The 20,016-nt window shown below is 36.2% G+C and overlaps 1 protein-coding gene across 2 annotated transcripts in view; it reads right to left on the minus strand.

Moving 5' to 3' along the window:
* The window catches only part of mtgo (miles to go), a 44,989-nt gene that overhangs the window by 6,780 nt on the left and 18,193 nt on the right, over positions 1–20,016 (minus strand). The window contains exons 2-3 of one of the 2 annotated variants that reach the window (XM_013325730.1): positions 6,215–6,451; positions 2,576–2,760 (exon numbers count right to left, since the gene is read on the minus strand). In XM_013325730.1, the coding sequence (XP_013181184.1) occupies positions 2,576–2,760; positions 6,215–6,383 (354 nt within the window). In that variant the 5' untranslated portion in view covers positions 6,384–6,451. Of the gene's footprint in view, positions 1–149; positions 830–2,575; positions 2,761–6,214; positions 6,452–20,016 lie in introns of those variants that run through there. The other variant, XM_013325731.1, reaches the window with a different exon arrangement.

Raw genomic sequence — 20,016 nt, forward strand, 5'->3', positions numbered from 1 at the left:
AATATTAATACCACTGTATTATTGGATTTAAAAGTTTTTTATTAAAAAATATTAAATGTATCGAAATAATAATTTAATCTGTGTTGCATCCATATGTTAGTAAAAACCTACATATATAGATTATGTAAATAAAATAAATCCTGACTGACCTTTTCTGATGCATTATTGGATGATTTATTGTCAGATGGATCAGAATGGATCATATTGTTGAGTGTTTACTGCACCGTATCTGACAACAAGCGAACGAGAGAACGTCGACGCCACGCAGCCACGTAACGACAACTCATTCGCCGCCGATAACATACTCACCGACTATCAAATAACCGATTTAACGTCGCCGCGATCTGCGATCGACCGTCACACAATACGACTTAGCAAAATACGTGGCGTTTGCCTTCACTTCATATCGATTCAATCTGCTGGATTATTCCGAGCAAAAATATTCTTTACAAGCGAAACAATCGATAAAACAACGGAAATTGTTTGCACAGCCGTTCAATACACTTGATTACACAAACTCGGCGAAAATTATCTACGTTGTTGTTACATTTTATATTACATTTATCAAATAAATTATTCTGTGACGCACAGTTTTAAAATGTAATAGCAAAATTAGTTTTATTATAATTCATAACAAATACACACTTAAACCTAACCTCCAATGTTTAGAATGTTTTGATAAACAAACAATAACACGCCACGCACGCCCTCTATCCATGCTATAGGTAAAACAATAAAACGTCAGTGGCGCGACCGTACTAATGCCGCTTCGTGCATGCAATGCGACTATGCATTGATATTAAAAACAAGCATTATTATGTTTATGTTATAGATCATAACAGTATATTAAAAGGCAATATTATAAGCCTGAGTATCGTATCGTGCATAAATATTTAAATAATAATAAAACACTAGCAAGTTAGCATATAGAAATACATTTTCATGTTTCAATTTTGGCTGGCTTATTAAAAAACTAGACGTTAATTAACGTCAAATATAACTTTCGAGTTTGCAGATGGAATAGTTTGTTTTCTTATGAAATGTTTTTTTTTTTTTTATTGGGCGGCGCTATGCCGCCCTCTCGTTCCCCTAACATGGTGGTCAGGGACCTTAGATGCGACAACAATCTTTATTTCTTTATTAAATTAAAAATCAATAAAACTTTACAAATTTCTTAAGACTATTTACAATTTCAATTTAAATACGATGTTAAAACTATTAAAATTTACAATAAAATATCTGATAAATACAATTTAAAAAATTCAAATTTAAAAAATATACAAGTTAAAATACAAATAAATTACAATAAAATACAAATAAGACCTAAACTAATACTAATTTAAAATTAAAATATACGATAAAGCCAAATTAAAATTCAATAAATTAAAATTCAAATAAAATACAAATTAAAAATTAATAGTAAAACATAAATTAAAATCCAATTAAAATATATCACAGTTTAGGTCTTATTTCTATTTATTACTATTTTGGCCAAGGATCGGCAATACTCCACGAAGTGCCCGCGTGTCTTTTTATTATTTATTAAATTAACCAAATTCTCCTCCACAATTTTCTCTTTCATTTTAATTTCAAATTCAGCTCTTTTCGCTGCAAAAATCGGGCACTCCGTGAGTATGTGCAGCACGGATTCACCCCGTGGTGGGTCACAAACGCAAGAGGGGTCCCCCTTGCACTTAAACTTGTGCAGGTATTCGGAGAACCCCCCGTGCCCAGTTAAAACCTGAACCAGCACGGGGTCCAACTCGAGGCTCCGGATTGTAGGGTAGGCTGCTACAGCATCGGGAAAGAAGAGCTTCGTCGTTGAGGCCGTGACTCCTTCCATATAACGCCTGTTCCATTTGTCAAGCGCATCCAGACGAATCTGTCGCTTGACAAATGAAACAGGGCACCTTTCATAATTAGGCTTGGTCTTCATCCCGACTGCGGCCGCCTTTGCGAGTTCATCTGCTCGTTCGTTTCCCTCCAGCCCCGCGTGCGCTTTCACCCAAAACGCTTTCACACATTTTCCTTGCTCTCTAGCCTCTTTCAAATCTTCCCTTATACCATTCGCGAGGGGATGGAGAGAAACGCCGCTTCTCAATGTCTCGAGCGCTGACCTTGAGTCGGAATAAAGACCAAAGCTCCTTTCATTGCTTCTCACAACATACTTCACGGCCTCTCTGAGGGCCAGCAATTCCGCCTGGTAGACGGTGCAAAAGCTTCCCAACTTTAATTTCCGGCAAAAGATCTCCGCGGCGCCATCCCAAACGGATAACGCCGCGCCGACTTTGCCGTCTATTTTGCTACCGTCGGTGTAAATATTTACCTCGACGGTAGCTCGCTGGGCTGCTTCGTCACCGCCGGCCAGGCAGTCGAATTGCAGACCCTCTTGCAGCGCGGGGTGCGCAGACTCTACAAACTTTACCGGCCTCTCGAGCACAAGGTCTCCCAACACCTGGTGGGTATGACCCTTTTTTACCAAGTAAAAGAGGGCCGCTTCTTGGACCCGAAGGTCCAGAGGAATATCTTATGAAATGTTAGTCAAGCGCTACTTTATCCATAACAAAATACTTACATAATGATGTGGTGGCTGATGGTGAGGCGGCTGGTGATGAGGCGGCTGGTGGTGCGGCGGCTGGTGGTGCGGGTGGTGCGCGTGCTGCGCATGCGGGTGCAAAAGATAATGCCGCAACCCCTCGTCTAGCACCGGCGGCATCATAGCCGGCATCATGGTCGCCGATGTTACCACTGGCATGCCGCCTGACAACAACATCATTCTATTATTATTTTGATACTAGTGATCCTCCCGTCAAAATTGATACTGCGGTTCCGGAGATTACAGGAAACAAACGCGGCCTTGCGGACAGACATACAAAATTTTAAAAATTAGTTTTTCGTTATTAGCAACGCAAATTCATCACCGTAAGAAATATATTTTCAATGTTACATACAGATACGCCAATTTTATTCAAACGTGTAGACAGGATGTTTAATAAATATCTACCGTGACCGTGCTCTGGCCGCAGATATCTTTTTCATATAATTTTACTAGAAATCTATCAATCAACTGTATGCATTTTACATCTACTATTATTATAAAAAAATTACAGACTTTCAAGGTGTTATAATATCCATAAGAAATGATCACACATTTGACATCTTCCCTTGTGTATCCAGGTTTGGTACGGGTAAAAAAAAGATAGGCTTCAACTAAAACATGGCGCAAATTAAATTCCTTAAACTTTGTACTGTATATAAAATATAATATCAAAAATATTTGAATATTAAGAGCTTTATGTTTCAAAAACTTAATTGTTAATGTTTTGACATTTATATTACAGTTACAGAATACAGATTATTAATGATTTTCTGTTTAAAGAGAAATTAAAAATTATCAAAGAGGAGATGTCTCTTTGAAAAAAAAGGCGTTTTATTTCAATTTAAGTTTTTTTTACTAGAAAGAACTCTTCGCAAAGGCTACCAATTTCTTTTGTTGTATTATATAACCTCATACGCTTCATTAGAAGACTGATCTATTGCCAAAGAAGTTTTCGTAAAGTTAAAACATTCAATGTAAACATTTATTTAATCATAACTAATTAAGTTCAGTATCAGAAGCTAATCTTATCGATTAGCATAATTTAAGTAAAGATTAAAATTTTAAATTATGATTTCTTCACGCACCTTGCAGCAAAAAAGTGACGATTTATTAACACGATTATTAAGTATAATTGCAACATCTTTTTCTCTTAGCATTATTCAATTAACGTTTGTAGAGATAAATTAGTTTGTTAAAACAGCAAAAACAAACAAGAAAAAAACTTATATCGGATAACCTACAATAGGAACATAACGGTTTTTTAATCTGTTATAAGTCTAATAATAGTAAAGTTAAAAAGGTGATATATGCTTGGTTTTTAAAATGTTATGGTGTTTTGTTCTTTTTAACCCAAACTTGTAATTACTAACTTGCTTGCTATGACCAAAATCTGCGAACTTATCATCATCTCTGTCTTTCGTATTTAACATAACAGAGATAGCAATATGTTTTAAATAAAAATGTTGACCTCAGAAACCCATGCTTAGTATTGCAGTGTATTAGATAAGAACGATTTGTAATGTCAATGCATTTGGGAGGTCTCATTAGTATCAATATGGAATTCAAGGTGCGGGAGACACTGACTGGCCTGTTGACGTCACGGGTGGCTGGCTGGCTCGGCCGGCGGCCGTTCCGCGCTGTGACACTCGACGTTATGAATGAACTTGTTGCGACATTTCGCAGGGAAATCAGTCGTAACCGTATAAACCATTAAACTTTTCAACAACCCAACGTTTCCGGGTACTTTTATAAGAATTGAGTACCTTTTTATATTATTTTATATACAATAAGATTCAGCGATTGGACGAAACAAGCTAACTCTTTGATTCTTTAATAATCAAGATACTAAGATGTTTGGTGATTTTATTTTTAAAGCTATCGTAATAAAGAGCCGCAAAATAAACATGTATCGCCTTATGGCCATCTCGTGAGTTGTGAAACGTAATTGTAATAATAACCCTTTTACTTGGGCGAAACAAAGAGATCCAAGGTTGCATCTGCATGCCTGGCGAGTTGCTCAAGCCCGCAACTTAATGCCGGCTGCATTAAGTTGCTCAAAAGACATAGCTCATCACTCAAGCACATTCCGATGCATCTACCCGACCTCGATCTTACCCATTGTAAACTTGTTGCTACGACTTTGTCTCTTACGAGTTTTGTTTAAGGGTTTAAAATTATTTTTGTAAGTGAATGTAGAGTTTTATCCGTTACATTTTAATGTAAACTATTTGACTAATTTTGAAATGTGAAGGATTTGACCCTTGTAATACTTCGGGAAGAATCCCGAAGTATTACAAGGGTAAAGGCATCCAGCTTTTTCAAAACATTAACTAACAAATCCCAACTGAGGAGCTCGGTGCCTACCCTAAGTTAAGGGTCTCTCGGCAACCACGATGGTTCAGTGTGGGTTGATTGACTTCACACATATCTTTGAATTTCTACTTAGATATATGCAGGTTGCATCAGGATGTTTTCCTTCGCCGTAAGAACGTCGATGTACATATGTAAATCGGAAATCGAAAAACACATTGGTACATGGCGGAATTCGAACCCAAGACCAGCAGATTGCAAGTTAAGTGCTAAACCTCTGAACCACAGATCGATATCAAGTATGTTTAGGTGTAACTTAGAAAGATCTCTTGTTATGTTCACACACATTTCAACATTATTCCAGAATACACGAGTATTTAAAGATGCATACCTAGTTAAATGCCACACTAATCAGCTTCAACTTATAATTCTTGTTATATTTTATTGTATTTAACATAAGTAATTACCATTAATGCAACACAAACAGTAGCGTGTACCTACATTTTTATGCTCGGTATAAATTATAATAATCTCGACTTTTAAAGTTGTTAAACGATCCTTAATATGCGTAGCATTTTAAAACAACTAATAAAGGTTTCGAGAGGAATGCAAGTAACAAGATAACGCCGGCAAGGTGTTGAAAATTTACATATTTATAAATAAAAATACAGTCATCGTGAAACTTAGTATAATTATAATGCAACTAAAAAATCGTTTAATTATGTTTATTTGTTATTTCTGTTTTTACATTCTGTTAGATAAATGCACTATGTAAAATCCCATGTAACGGTTAATAAACATCAATATGATCTGTTTTCATTTTTATATTTGTGGAAAAAACACTGGCATCTTTATTTTAAAAAGGTGTGGTACATCTTCCTCGTACACTATTGCGTGTTTTGCATCAAACATCACTCACGCAAAATCTCATCTTGATATCGGCAGCATGAATATCTGAGTTTATAAGAGAAAGTTATAAAGCAAAGTAACATCGCTAGCGTAGATTAAAGCATCTTTGCGCTCTGAATTTGACCTGATTGAATTTAGCTCTGACCGAGATGGTCGTACGTACATCTCACAGGATACAGCGAGCCATCAGAGTCTTTGTGATTTCATGACGCGCGAAAAATTATTCTATTCAAAAAAGTCAAGAAGACAGATTCTAGATGCCGATTTTCGGATATTTACATTTCGCAAACCTTTCGTTTTCACTCCAGCTGGTTTTAGTCACTGAATTAGGCCACGTTTTAGGTAATATGTGCACGAAGATTAACATAGGAATTAGGTACAGAAGAGAATATTTACCGTATTCAGTATGCACGGCGCACATATGCGCGTGCTGCGGATGCTGCGGGTGCGGGCACATCTCCGGTGGTACGTAGTACTCGGGCGGGTAGTAGTCGCCGTAGTAGCCCTCCGGCGGCCCGCCGCCCGCTCCTCCCCCTCCTCCCTCCGCCACGCCCACGCCCACCATGGCAGCTACAGCATCGCCCGCGTGCGCACCATTCGTGCCGCCCACGAGCGCCCACCACAACCCTCAGTCTGTAATACAAAGGCATATTATTAGAACAAACTCGAGCATACCTGTACGCGCTGTACCAAAGTGTCAGGCGCCTTTTCTATAATATAATATGTATAACTAAGCTTAGGTCTCAGTCAATCTATTAATCAACTCAAAATCGCAACAGCGGCTGCCGGGTAGTTACAACCCACAACACAAAAGTTTTGGCAAAAAATCAACTAAATTAGTATCGTCAAAGAAGGGTTTAATTTTAGTACACGCAACCAGATGACACAATAATGAATCTGGTATGTTTTAAATTGGGATCCGGAGCGGCAGTTACACAAGCGTCTATCAAGGAGATATCGGAGGATGGGCTGCGCAAGCGCATCGTGACTGTATTTGCCTTTTAAATGTGCTCCTGCGACGGCGCCGCACGAACCCTGCGCACTCTGTAAGCAATCTGTGTCACTCCTAGTTAGGGCTATCACTGACGATTATATTTATACCAAGGGATGATGAAAGAAGATCTACAAGCATACCAATCATGCCTTACAATTTTCCCTAATAAATAACATTTTGCTCTGTTCATGCGCGAGCAAATTTCGTATCACCTACGCTAAAATTAGTTGAACCAATCCATGCCACAATAACAGAAAACAAAAATTAATTATTCAATTTGTGGTATTGTTTACGTAAAATTAAAGTAAAAATGTCATTTATAATGGTTGGTTAAGTTAACGTTTTTGTTAGTTAATATATTGTTGTTTTATTAATAAACTGTTATGGGTTAACGTTGGATCAGCGTGCGTGTTTAGAAGTTGCGAAACTGCAACTAAAATAATACATTTACTCACTACCACGAAAACTAAAATAAATTTACTAATATTTACTTAATTTATGAGCGTGTAGAAATATATTTTCCGTAGTTTATGTTGTAAGACTAAAATGCTAAAATCTTACAAATATTATAAATGTGAAAGTTAAGATAGTTGAATGAATGGAAGGATGTATGTTTGAAGATATCTCCAGAACGGCTAAACGGATCTCGATGAAATTTGGTATACATATAGAACATAGTCTGGAAGAACACATAGACTACTAATTCCTTTTTTGTTTGTTGACGGGGTCGCGGGCGACCGCTAGTCTAGATATAAACAAGAGTCGAGAGAGTATTGTCCATTTTTATCGAAATTATTTCTTTGAAAAATAAATTGCAAATATTAACATGACGTGGGTCAACAATTGCATTGTATAATAAGCTTTTGGACCAAGATCCTTAGGAACTGATAATAAACGGTGGGATAGTTGAAACTACTGAGCCCTGCTATTATTTTTCTTTGACAAGTCTAGTAATGTATTGCAGCGTAGTAAAAAGCTATGGTATTACCGTACAGCCTATGCGAGTGGTTACTCGATTGCTTGTTATTACTTTAGCTTGATATCGAAGGTAACAAGCAATTAGTCCGGTAAACGCTTTCGTAACTATTAAGTAAGGAAATTACTCACATGTAGAAATTATACACCGTCTAGTTGTCAATACCCAATTAATAGGATAAAATGTTTTGCGTAAGTAACTCAGATATGCGCATTTGCATGTTGTATATGTACGTTTCACAAATCTCCTTTTAATAAGACACTTTTAAGATTTATATTCATACAATATTTATATTCATAGTGCGTAGTTTCACCTATACTATGATAAGACAAGGTAGACAGACAGGGAGATTAATTATAGGTATCTCATTTTGTAATACCATCATTTTTAAAGTATGTACCTATACAATGTACATGTTGATTTTATGAGCTAGACTCTACTATTGAATGTAGCCCGACGCCGATTCCAAGATGGCGCCGGCTCACTAATTGAATGCCCGTAAACTTTACTAGAGCCGTGTTCCGTAACTTGATGCCAGCGTTCCCAGACATATTTGATGTAGCTAGAATTATTTCAATATGGTTTTGATAAGAGCACAAGCGGTTTTAGCAAATGGACAATGGAGTCATCCCTTCATTCTGTTTCAAAGAACACGAGTTAATAATGAAGTGTTTTTGTACAAGATTTTGCAAGATTGTAGGAGAAGTGATAAATTTGTTTGAACTTTGATTTTAAAGAACGTTTACCTACTATTATTTATTATGACACTAATGTAAATGATTATTTCGTTAACTTTCCCAAAATTGGAGACAACTTGGCATTGTTATCCCCATACGTTTCCGACCACCCGATTCTCCTTCCCTCTCCGGAACTCATTCATATCCGCCGTTTATACAGATAACTTAGAGCAATTTAACCTATACTTTGACAATTTTACTTTAGTATACAAACGTAAGAAAGTGAAATATTTGATTTCTTGTTTCCGATTTACTCAAAAAATAGTAACACATTAATTATTATAATATTGATTTAATTTCTAAACTGATTGTGAGGTTATTCGTAAAAGAGTCAACATGGTTTCTAATTATACCAAAATAACATATAATAATAATCGTCATAAACTTTTTGCCAAAATGCATATTGTACGCTATTGATTATAGACTAAACAATAAATTCGCAATAATCTGCGGTGACGTAAGCAGCAATCATTCGGCCTCAATGTATTTGTGCAGTAATTGATCCGATGCGGGATGTGTGTCACGCTATCTATCGATGTATTGATAAGTGCGCACTAGGTGCGACGCTTTGATAATAAGGGAACGTATCACAGTTATTGACACTATAAGGACACTAGTACTGTCGCCGCCGACTAAGTCCACGCGGAGTTAAAAAACTTAATTAATAGCATATGTCTTCTTCCAGGATATGTTCTAGATCTATGTCAAATTTCAGCGAGATCCATGCAGCCGTTTCGACCACGTCACCACATAACATCAGGTGGATCGTGGTCTACCGCTAGCTTATTCAATATAAAAAAACCATCCAACCAAACACTCACATTTCTAAAATCAATAAGATTATAATGTGAACGGTTCCGTGATAGAATTCACCTTGGTGGAAACTTCCAGAATATCAAGTACAAGTGTCCAGTACTGGTGATTTCACCTGACGATATAGTAGATTGTGGTATGAATGTCTGCTACCCTTGTGGACGTCTCATCGGCTCTATTTACATAACAACGCCGCCGCCGCGCCAACTCCGCGTTTATTCAATTGAATGCTATCCAGTGCGATGAATGGTCAGACACTTGGTATATTAAGTGTAGGAAGCGAAAATCCTCGTAAACTACGTCGTATCAGACGTCTTTTTACGTGTGTTATCTGTACGTGATACACTTTTAGTTCGTAATTGCTGTAGAAGTATAGATATTACAATAAACAATCCACTGCACTAAAAAACAAAAACCTATTTTGTAAATTTTTGCCAAGATTTGATCCTGCATGAAAGTATTTTTGATATAATTTCTTATTATTTATGTTTTTTTTATATTTAAACAAAATATCTGATATATTTATTTACTTAATATAAAATTGTTTTAATAAGACATAATACTCTACAACGTCTTTGATGTTGTTTATACATTCTACTATTGGTTTCGTATTTCGAATCCAAACTTACCAGTTACCGTGTACAAAAAATTCCACGACTGTTAGTCATACTCGTATCACGTACAAAACATTATGTGTATATACTATGAGTTTATAAATGCAACTGTTATAAGTACAATAACCTTACAAGGATTATATTTGTCGTAATAAAACCGACTAAGGTAAATGCTTTTTTCCTTTTAAAATGTTCATCTGTGGCTGTCTTTAGAATCCCAATGGACTCATCTCTTAAATAGCGGTCTGTTGGGTAGACACTATATTTAAGTCATAATCGTCTTTAGGTTTTCGTACCTCGAAAAGAAAAAAACGGAACCCTTATACGATCACTTTGTTATCCGTCCGTTTGTCTGTCAAGACCCTTTTTATAACATGGAAAATCTAGAGTAAAACTTTCTACGGAACAGAACCGTGTTTGACGTACATACTGACGTGCATGAAAATTTTCCTAAAATAAAAAAAAATAATCTTCTATATTAAACTTATAACAGAATATGGAAAGTACGGACTAAAAGCACAATTAAAAGTTAACGACTTGGGACGGTTGCATACAGTTTGATATATCAGAGCTTGTTTTTTTTCTTAGAACTATCAAGATACGTTAACAGTAAACAATTCTGAGAATTTATTTTATGTTTTCCCTATCGGTGAGCTATTTCGAGAGTAGGCAGCAAGCTAGATATTGACGCACGTGCAAAACAAAAGCCATCAGAACAATTAAAAAACTTATCGAAAGGAAAACGAAAAAGTTAGCGAACGTACTTGGATATTTAAAGTATCATTGCGAAAACACGTTTTCGGATTTAATTTCACGTTTTCTCTCGACAATTGGTTATTGATTTAGAACTCGAACTTTTAAACTTTTTATAAGAAGCCTTTTAATTCTGGGTTTACCTTACTGAGGTTTTATAAACTCCGAGGTTTTTTCACAAGCCGTTTACGCAACTTTACTGTGGGTTCTAAGTTACTATGTAGCTCTATGTGAAAATAAATAAATTGATATTTAGATTGTAAGCATCATTAAATAAATATAGATTATTAAAACTACCGGTATTTCCAAATGTCGAGACGTGTTAGCTGTTAGAATAAAGGACGTTATCTGTGCGTCGCTCTCGAGACGTTCGCAGAATTCATTTGCATAACTAATGCGGACTATAGCGAGAATCGCCCTAGCGCCCTGTCGCTACTCGCCACATCGTCACATCGCCGCCCTGTCGCCATTCCGACGCATAGTTTTAACACTAACTAGTAGGTAAGGACTTTGGTTGAGATGACGTCATATCATGTGTGTGTCTTTTTTTTATAAAATAATCAACGAAACGGTCGATCAGTTATACCTATGTGAAATGTCTTCATATGATTTTACCAAAGTATGTAAAAACGTTAAAAGTCATCGTTCCTTGTTAGAATGTTCCTTTAATGAATGTAACACAAGTTTTTTGTTAGTAAGTTCTTAGGATTTAGATTTAAAACTCAACATATCAAATATATTAAACTAAACTTTGAAATGATAGTTATCTTCAACTTGTAAATATTTTCTATTTCTGTATTCTCCACGTCCATGTACGCAAAATAATAAAATTATACGTAGTCTAAATACACAACATAAAAATATGTATGTACATCTGTAGGTCACGTCTGCATAATCCAGATGCTAACAATAGCCGCTTGAAGGCCAAACATTTATTTTTTATTTTTACGTCTGTTTGTTTAATTCAAAATACGTTGCAGAAACTCCGTATATCTTCCAACGCGTTTATATTTGGATTAAACGTACGGATCAGTAGTATATAATGTTTTTGTACCTATATGTTTCATGAAATGAGAAAACAAGTTTATAGTAAGCCGATATCTTTCTTACAAACGTATTGTTGCAACAAGGTATTTTCATATTTTTCATATAACAAGCTTAAATTAGTGTCAAAACTTCCGAATCTGTTAACACTACATAGTAAACTATGACAAACATCGATTACTAGCTGGGCTAGAATATTAAATACCATACCCATTTCATCATACTTTTTATCTTGCTTAATGCAACCCTTAGAGAACTCCAAAGTGATGGTAATATCCCTCAAATTATAATCATCCGTATCTATACTTGCGCACTTCATGGCATATTACTTAACTAATGTTACCTCGGATAAAGAGTAAATCATTGCAGAAGCCATAGAGCACAATGTCTATGCAAATTGATGTAAGCTAAGCCGTTACACGAGCCGTTATTAAATGTATATTAATTTTAAATGCATACATTGACTTATAAAAATGATGAACCAAGAAAAACAATATATTGTTTTATGAAAAACAATTGAAAAACGACTAATGCTAGAGAAGTTCGAATTCATCCTAATTTGTTTGTAATCAATATTGTAATTATGATATACTAGCTATCACCTGCGACTCCATTTGCGCGAAATTAAAAAAAAAACTTAAAGAGCAGCTTATATGTTCTTCCAGACTTTGTTCTACATAAAGGCATAATTCGAACGATATTCATGCAGCCCTTCTGGATGATACCTTCAAACATCCATCCAAACATTCACATTTATAATATTGGTAAAATAATCCTTAACCTATACAGTAATAAAGGTAACACGCCCACAGACAGCTTAGAACTGATAACCGTAATTTTTTCTTTGATCCTGTCACTCTCGCCCACTAACAAACCTACGCACATAAGAGATAATTAATCTGATTATTCTGTTGTCAAATTAAGGATTATCATTGTCTCTAAATAATATAATTAAAACGTGAAACTGAACTAAAAATAAAATTTGGGATTCCGCACAGTGCAGGAAAACATAAATTAGTTAACCCGGGAATTATTACAAAACATATATCACGTGGAATTCACGAAGAATATTTTTTTTAGTATTAAATATAACATGATAACTTTTAATTCACTTTAATGGCAGTTTCCTAAACAGATAAACTGATAATATGCCTAATTAAACCACAAACTTGATTTTATATTCAGTCGATTTCATTCATTGTGAGTACGATATATAATGTATAAAATTATAACCCCTTTGTTATGACAAATATTCACAATAGTCATGTTAATAGATGAACTAATACATACTAGACCACGTAGTGTTTCATACATTGGCCACGTCAACCGTCTCTCAACGATCTCATAGTAAATCCCGTCCCGTCCTTCAACCGTACGTTCCACTGCCACATTGTTGCCCCTATTTACCTACTATATACAATTAAGATACTTATGTACTCACATTATTGAATACCGAACACACGTCATTGTAGAAACGAGAAACAAGTAAATGTCACATCGATCGGCGCCGCGATGTAAAATGTCAACTGTAATCGAAAATAAATCGCTGATAACTGGAAAATATAACCAACTCACTCATTAGGTTCAGGCTTCGATCATTACAAGACTCGGTGGATGACCTAAAAAAGCTTCTAATATAAAAATCGATTCACAATATGTACGTTTTCAATCACTGCGCGGCACGACGGTTCACTTTAACACTCTTTACTAACGTATACGAACTATTATAAGTATTAAAATACCGTATACTTTCATCAGTAGACGTGTCTTTGTCTCAGTTGAGCGCCGTCTGAGCGTCGATTGAGAGCAACCCTCGGCGCAGGCTCCGCACGCCCACGGCGGGCGCCCAGGGGCGGTCGTTATGCCCACGCTTCTTAGAAAATCTCATACCCCTACAAGAAGTACAATATAAGACGGATTATATTTTCTTTCAGTAAAACTAATTGGCAATAATTTAATCTGCGCGTAAATAAAATTTCAAAGAATAGACAGATTAAAAGGTAAAAATAAACACGCATTCATTAGAATACTTGAAAAAAAAAAACGTCTTACAGCGGCAGACACTCAATTGTGGCGCCAACTGGGCGTAAAACTATATAAAGTACGTACATTTACACCGGAAATGGCGTACACTTGAACCGTGGATGGCCTTATTCCTGGATCGGGGCCAATGCGAGCCGTACGTAAGTTCTATTCATTGTGGAAGCGGGCGATACTACCGAGCCCGCTACCGCCCTCTATCTTCTGTATATCGCATCTTCTAAAAGCCCGTAGAGCTTTAATGGATAAATTATACGAACGACATTTAAAAATAACTCGGTAATTGCTTCCGAGAGGTAGAATCGATACTACATTCAGCACGACAACGAACGTGCGTTTTAGACGGCCACTTGTGGTATCGGCTAGGTACTTGGAGAAGGTCAACGGGGTAATAATTTGCGAAAGGAAGCCCGTCTGTAAATAGCAAGGTCGCAAACTATTATTTATTGCTTTTTTCGATATGTCCGTTTTATTTTGTAGAATAAAAATATTGCTGATATTTGCTGTTTGTACATAATTAAAGAAAAAGTCTCGCTTATACTAATATTATAAAGAGGAAAGATTTGATTTTTTAATTTTTATTAAATATTCTGATTTCTTAATTCTGCGCGTACAAAGTCGCGAGCCAAAGCTTGTAGTTTATAAAACACAAAGTGGATTTAACGGAGGAGTGGACGCAAAGGAAGGAGAAATATTCTCTTTCTGTGCGTCCCCTCCTCCCTCCGTTAAACCAATGAAAAAAAAAGTATGAAGAACAACTTTTTCTCTTATTTTCTGGAAGCAAGATTAGTGTGTTTTTCATACTACATCTAAAACATTTTATATTTCGTAAAAATGTGGACATCACTAATTCCCCGATGGATACTTTCAATTAAGTCCTTCTTCAAATAACCGATCAAAAGAACATAATACAAACGCAAATTAGGAATTTGTACGCAACATTTTGCCTTCAAATATCACTTGTTTAATCAACGTGCTATTCGAGGAATTACCAACATGCGAGACAGATTGAGGAAAATAATATTCCAATTGATAAATATACTCGTTGATCAAATGTGTACATATCAATTGAATCCAATGTAAACAAACACAATCAATTTCCAATTAATAATCTTTTCGTGTTTGACAATAACACGAAGAAACAATTTCTTCGATATTAGAGCATATTTTCTGATAGTCTATTATTATTTAAATAGGTTAAAGTTTGGATCACACTCTTTGCTATATAGATACAAGTTGTTACATTCTTTGTTTTGAACATTCTTTTGTTTATTCAATTTGTTTAAAAAAAATGTGTTTTGTCAATCACGAAATGCGCAGTTCGTTGCTGAATCATTTTATAAAGGAACATCTAATTATAGTCTCGATAATGTATTGATATTGAGCGGGCTATGAATGAGCAATGTATACGTCGTGCCGGCGTGCGCTGCAGTCACTAGGGCACTGATAAGATATCACTGGATGTATTCACAGCCCTACCTTGCAACAGCCCTAATACCCAAAGTATATCTTCGTAGCAACAATGAAAAAATTGAACGGCAATATTTCAAAGGAACGATAACTTAACGGCTTTAATTGAAAGAAGTTGATAACTTTCGATGATCGATAAGTCTTCGAAAACATTCATTACCAAGAAGCCAGATAAATATAAAACTCATTAAAACTTTGCGAAAGAAAGAAATGCAATAGGTTTGTTAGGAAACTTTTAGTTTGGGTTTTTGCAATAGGAGAGGTTTTTATATTATGTACGAAAGAAAAATAGGAGTTACAATTTACATAAAAATCCATTAAATATTGAAGAATTCATATCTCGCTTACAACTCTAACAAATTATCTCTTTTTCTTAGATATCGCAATATCTATGTCGACTGTTACAAAAATTACAAGGGTATAATTATTGGAATAAACGAGACTATCGGTGACATAGAGGGGTCGAGCAACGACCTCCGCAGCGGTCGTGCGGCGAAGACGCGACGGTCACGTCTGCCAGCCACACTGAATAACAATTAACAACAACACGCCCACCAAACCCCTATTCTAACAACTATCCATTTAACACTCACACATTATAGGATAGTCTATCGAATATATGTATTACGTAGAGTACATATCTAAAACTCTACAAATGGATGTACATTTCCAATTTGTCTACACTAGCTATCGCCCGCGACTCCGTCCGCGCGGAATTAAAAAAAGGTTTCTAAAGGGTTTTCAAGGCAATAATTCGAATTTTTCTCACCTTTTAAACCTTCCCTATCCCTGCACGAACATATCAAAACCAAGATAAGATAAATCCGTTCAGCTGTTCTCGAGTTTTAGCGAGACTAACTAACAACTATTGATCTTTATATACATATATATAGATATGCATAAATCCTAGTCCTGTTCATATGTATCTTATCTCCCTGCAGAAGTGGCCATTTAGGTCGTAACCGCTGCATTGGCTTTGGTTCGGAGGGAGTAGACTAATGGATGTTATTAACGGGACTTCCATTATAATTTCTAGTTAGAACGCTGTAAGTGAAAATTCAATACTGCTCTATATTAATTTGACAAGCTGATGAGCGATACCTAAAATGTTATTACACTGTGATTAGCAACAAAATATGCTTTTCCTTAGACAGTGGTTTAAATGACTGTGTAAGCTATTATGTTTAATGACGCAGCTACATTGAAGCTATCAGTAGGATTGTGTATGGTTAATTTTCTCTTCGGCTAACGATTTCCGGTAGGTATATGATGAAACCTTACGATGCCCGCGCTCGTTTGTACGTGTGCGCGCGACACGTGGCGGATTGGTCGCGGCCAGTCGCGGCCGCACCGAACTCTCCGCTACCGCCGCGCCGCTCGCCAGACGGATGTTGTTTCGATATTCGATGCATTATTCAGAGAAAACAATGTATTGTTAAAATGTCGTAGAACAAAAGCCGCGTCGAAACTCCATTAGGAAATACACAATGCAAAAAATCAAGTTTCCAACCAAAACAAACGCATGAATATTTAACCTAGATGCCGTCTACGAATTAATGTATCTTTTACCACAATTCCATCATAACAAAATACATAGTTTACTCGAATCTATTTGCATGCGCTTCATACCGCAAATAATGAGCATAATTTTAATTTTACCGCCATGATAACGTAAATGGAGCACGAACTATGCGCATACATTTACAAAGCGCAGCGCGGAATGCGCACGCGCAACCGCACACAGTAGCCGGTGCGAAAAAATGTCATTAGCATTGCGCCTACTTAAAAGTGTTACGTTCAACGGAGTTTTGAAATCCACACAGAGAAACAACGTATGATTGTCATAGATTATTTGATATAAGATAGAAATATGTTTAAATCGATGATAAGTTATTCACGGTGGGAATGTTTTTGACATATCGGGCTGCGCAGATGAGGCTGAGCGCTTATCGCTTGCAGGATACGGCGCCTCTTCCGCCGCGATAGCGCCACCTACGCCGCTGTACAGCCGAAGCATCGTGCGCCTCGCCCTCCGCGCATCACTTCATACCATTGTTGCCGGACAAAGACGCCGCAGGTTTCTCTTGAGCACTGACCTAGCGTGACGACATAAACCACACCCATAACGGTTTCCCATGCTTATACAAAAGTTTATTTTTGGTAAAAAGTTAATGAACGGGCCGGCCTATCAGCAAATCAAATGTTTTACATATAGCATATATCCAGACTTATTTTAGGAAAGTGGAAGGAAAGAAATCAATGGTAAAACCCTGCGGTACCATATTTATCTTCGGTAAATTAATCTAGGGACGGTATTTTCTACAAGTCAATTTAATATGTGAACTGTGAATAGGTCAGGTTTATACACACGGATCACGTTTGGTTGACAAAGCGTCTACCGGAGGCACGGCGTCCCCTCATTGTGCACGGGACGGTCAATTAGCAGCCCTTAATGGAGTTCATTCACGCTAACGCTTCACTGACTACTCAATGAACACTGACTTTATAATTTATGACGTGTTATAAGAACTATCCATTCAGAAGTATCGATTCTCTGCCGCGTGGGCAGTGTGAACTATCGCCTCGCCTATCTTTGGCGCAATTTTTTTTAAAATGCCGTTGATAACACAATGAATCGCGCGAAAACGTCGGTACAGAGTTCAAAGTGTGTTAACTGTCATTGTCAAAATTAAGTAAACTAATCACAATAAGTATACTACGACAGTAAGTAACACATAAGTGTTTGCGGTTGTCGATAGTGGCTTAAATAGACGGTGAATCATGTTGTGATAGTACCACAGCGTATAAGCGGGCAAAGCTCGAAGTCCCTGCGCACGCGTTGCGGTTGCAGCCGCAAACCGATAAAGTACCTGACTTGTGGCTGTACTTAAACTCTTTGATTGAATGATATGTGGTTATAACAATATGGATAGATACCTGCTATCCCCTAATTCTACGAAAACATTTTGGTGTTTATAAGAAGTTGCAGAACAAATTAATTAATTCTTAAACAATGTTTTGAATAAATATTGCGTGTAAACAAAGAAATTAGCGTCGTACTCAATAGCAACATTAATCAATATGTACACTACACATCTGAGCACATTTCTGCGCATCAGTCGATATGAAAACGGATAATTACGCGCACTCTCCATCGCCTATAAATACACTAATCAGACATGTCATCCGTTGATGCATCGCTTAGTATGCAGCCGTATCGTTTCATTGTAACTCACTCATTATTTAAATCTGAACAGCTGGTCATTGTTATTGTACGATTAATTACTGACAATGTCATGATACTCGAAGTTCAATTGTAGGTAAACAAGTCTGGAAATCCCGGATAAATTCCAGATGTTATTTTTAATTAAAAAAAACTAGATAAGAAAATCAACGGGCAAGCATTATCTTACGTTATTGCTAAAACTTTTAAAGGTTTCTAACCCTGACAAGTGTTATAATAAACATAGAAGACCGTCTTCTCAAAGAAAATAAAACCAGTTTATATTTGACTTTCGAAGGTTACAGACGTATGTAAATATCACACAAAATAAATGATCCTTGAACTTTGCTAGCTTTGATCTAGCAGTCACCGAAATATACAGACGAGCAAAAATAGACGAGTGATTTTTGTTTTATTTTAAACGGACTCTTCATTTGTTTTGTTTTTCGCAGCTTTATTGATATTCTCATCTCTTGTCCTTGCATTCACCTTTTTAATAAAGTTATATTAAATTGTCTGAGTATTTTAATAATGTCTGTAATCAGAATATTGGTTTTTCTTATTTAAAAATCTGTGTAGACGTATATTGAAACAAACGCATTTATTCTTGACTAGTTGTCGCCCGCGACTCCATCCGCACGGAATTAAAAAAAAATATTAGTAGCCTATCTGTTCTAGGTTTCAGCTTCAGCGAGACCAATGCAGCCGTTCCGGCGATATCCGCAAACCAATCCATCCATCCACCCATCGAAACATTCGCATTTGTAATATTAGTAATATAGATGTAAGTATTCAAATAATTAAAAATATAGACAAAAAATACTCAAATATTCAATGGTATTAACATACCACATTCCAACTTTATCAAAAAAAAACATAAGGCCTTTAATGAGAAAGAATTAATATTTACGTTACGCGATTATCACTAGCGTTCTATTTAAAACATTGTTAGTATCGTCGTGTGTCTGTGCGTCAGTCACCATGAGCCATGACGCATCGTAACCGACTAACGCCCGACACCAAAATACCACGGCTGTGAGTTGTCACTTGGGGAAATGGTGGGCAAATCCCGCGTAAAACTGTTTTCATGAAATGTATTTTTGTAATCCAGAAATATGGTATCAAGTATAGTTATCATGCTTAACTTCAATATTTAATTTCGATTTAATTTTAAAAGGTACATGTTTCATATGACGAACGTGAATCGTTTATTTTCTTATCACCGCATATAGTGCAAAGAACAACGATGACATAATTTCGCCATCAAGTGAGTAATTTGCCTATATGCGGTTTTTTATATATTTAGTGCGTCAATATATAAAAAACCAAAGTCCAATTTATATCCATACAACTGTATTAGTTGTATGGACATGACTTTCTGCAACTCCAGGGCTATCGCGGATTGTACAATTTGTAATACCTCTAGCGTAATTGTAACACATTTTTAATTTCAACTATTTTTATTACTTTCTCATAACTTTATGAACTCATTAATGTATTTGTTATTTTACTTCTTACTATCTTACTAGTATTA

Source organism: Papilio xuthus, unplaced genomic scaffold (assembly GCF_000836235.2).
Source record: "Papilio xuthus unplaced genomic scaffold, Pxut_1.1 DF824655.1, whole genome shotgun sequence".
Lineage (NCBI taxonomy): Eukaryota > Metazoa > Arthropoda > Insecta > Lepidoptera > Papilionidae > Papilio > Papilio xuthus.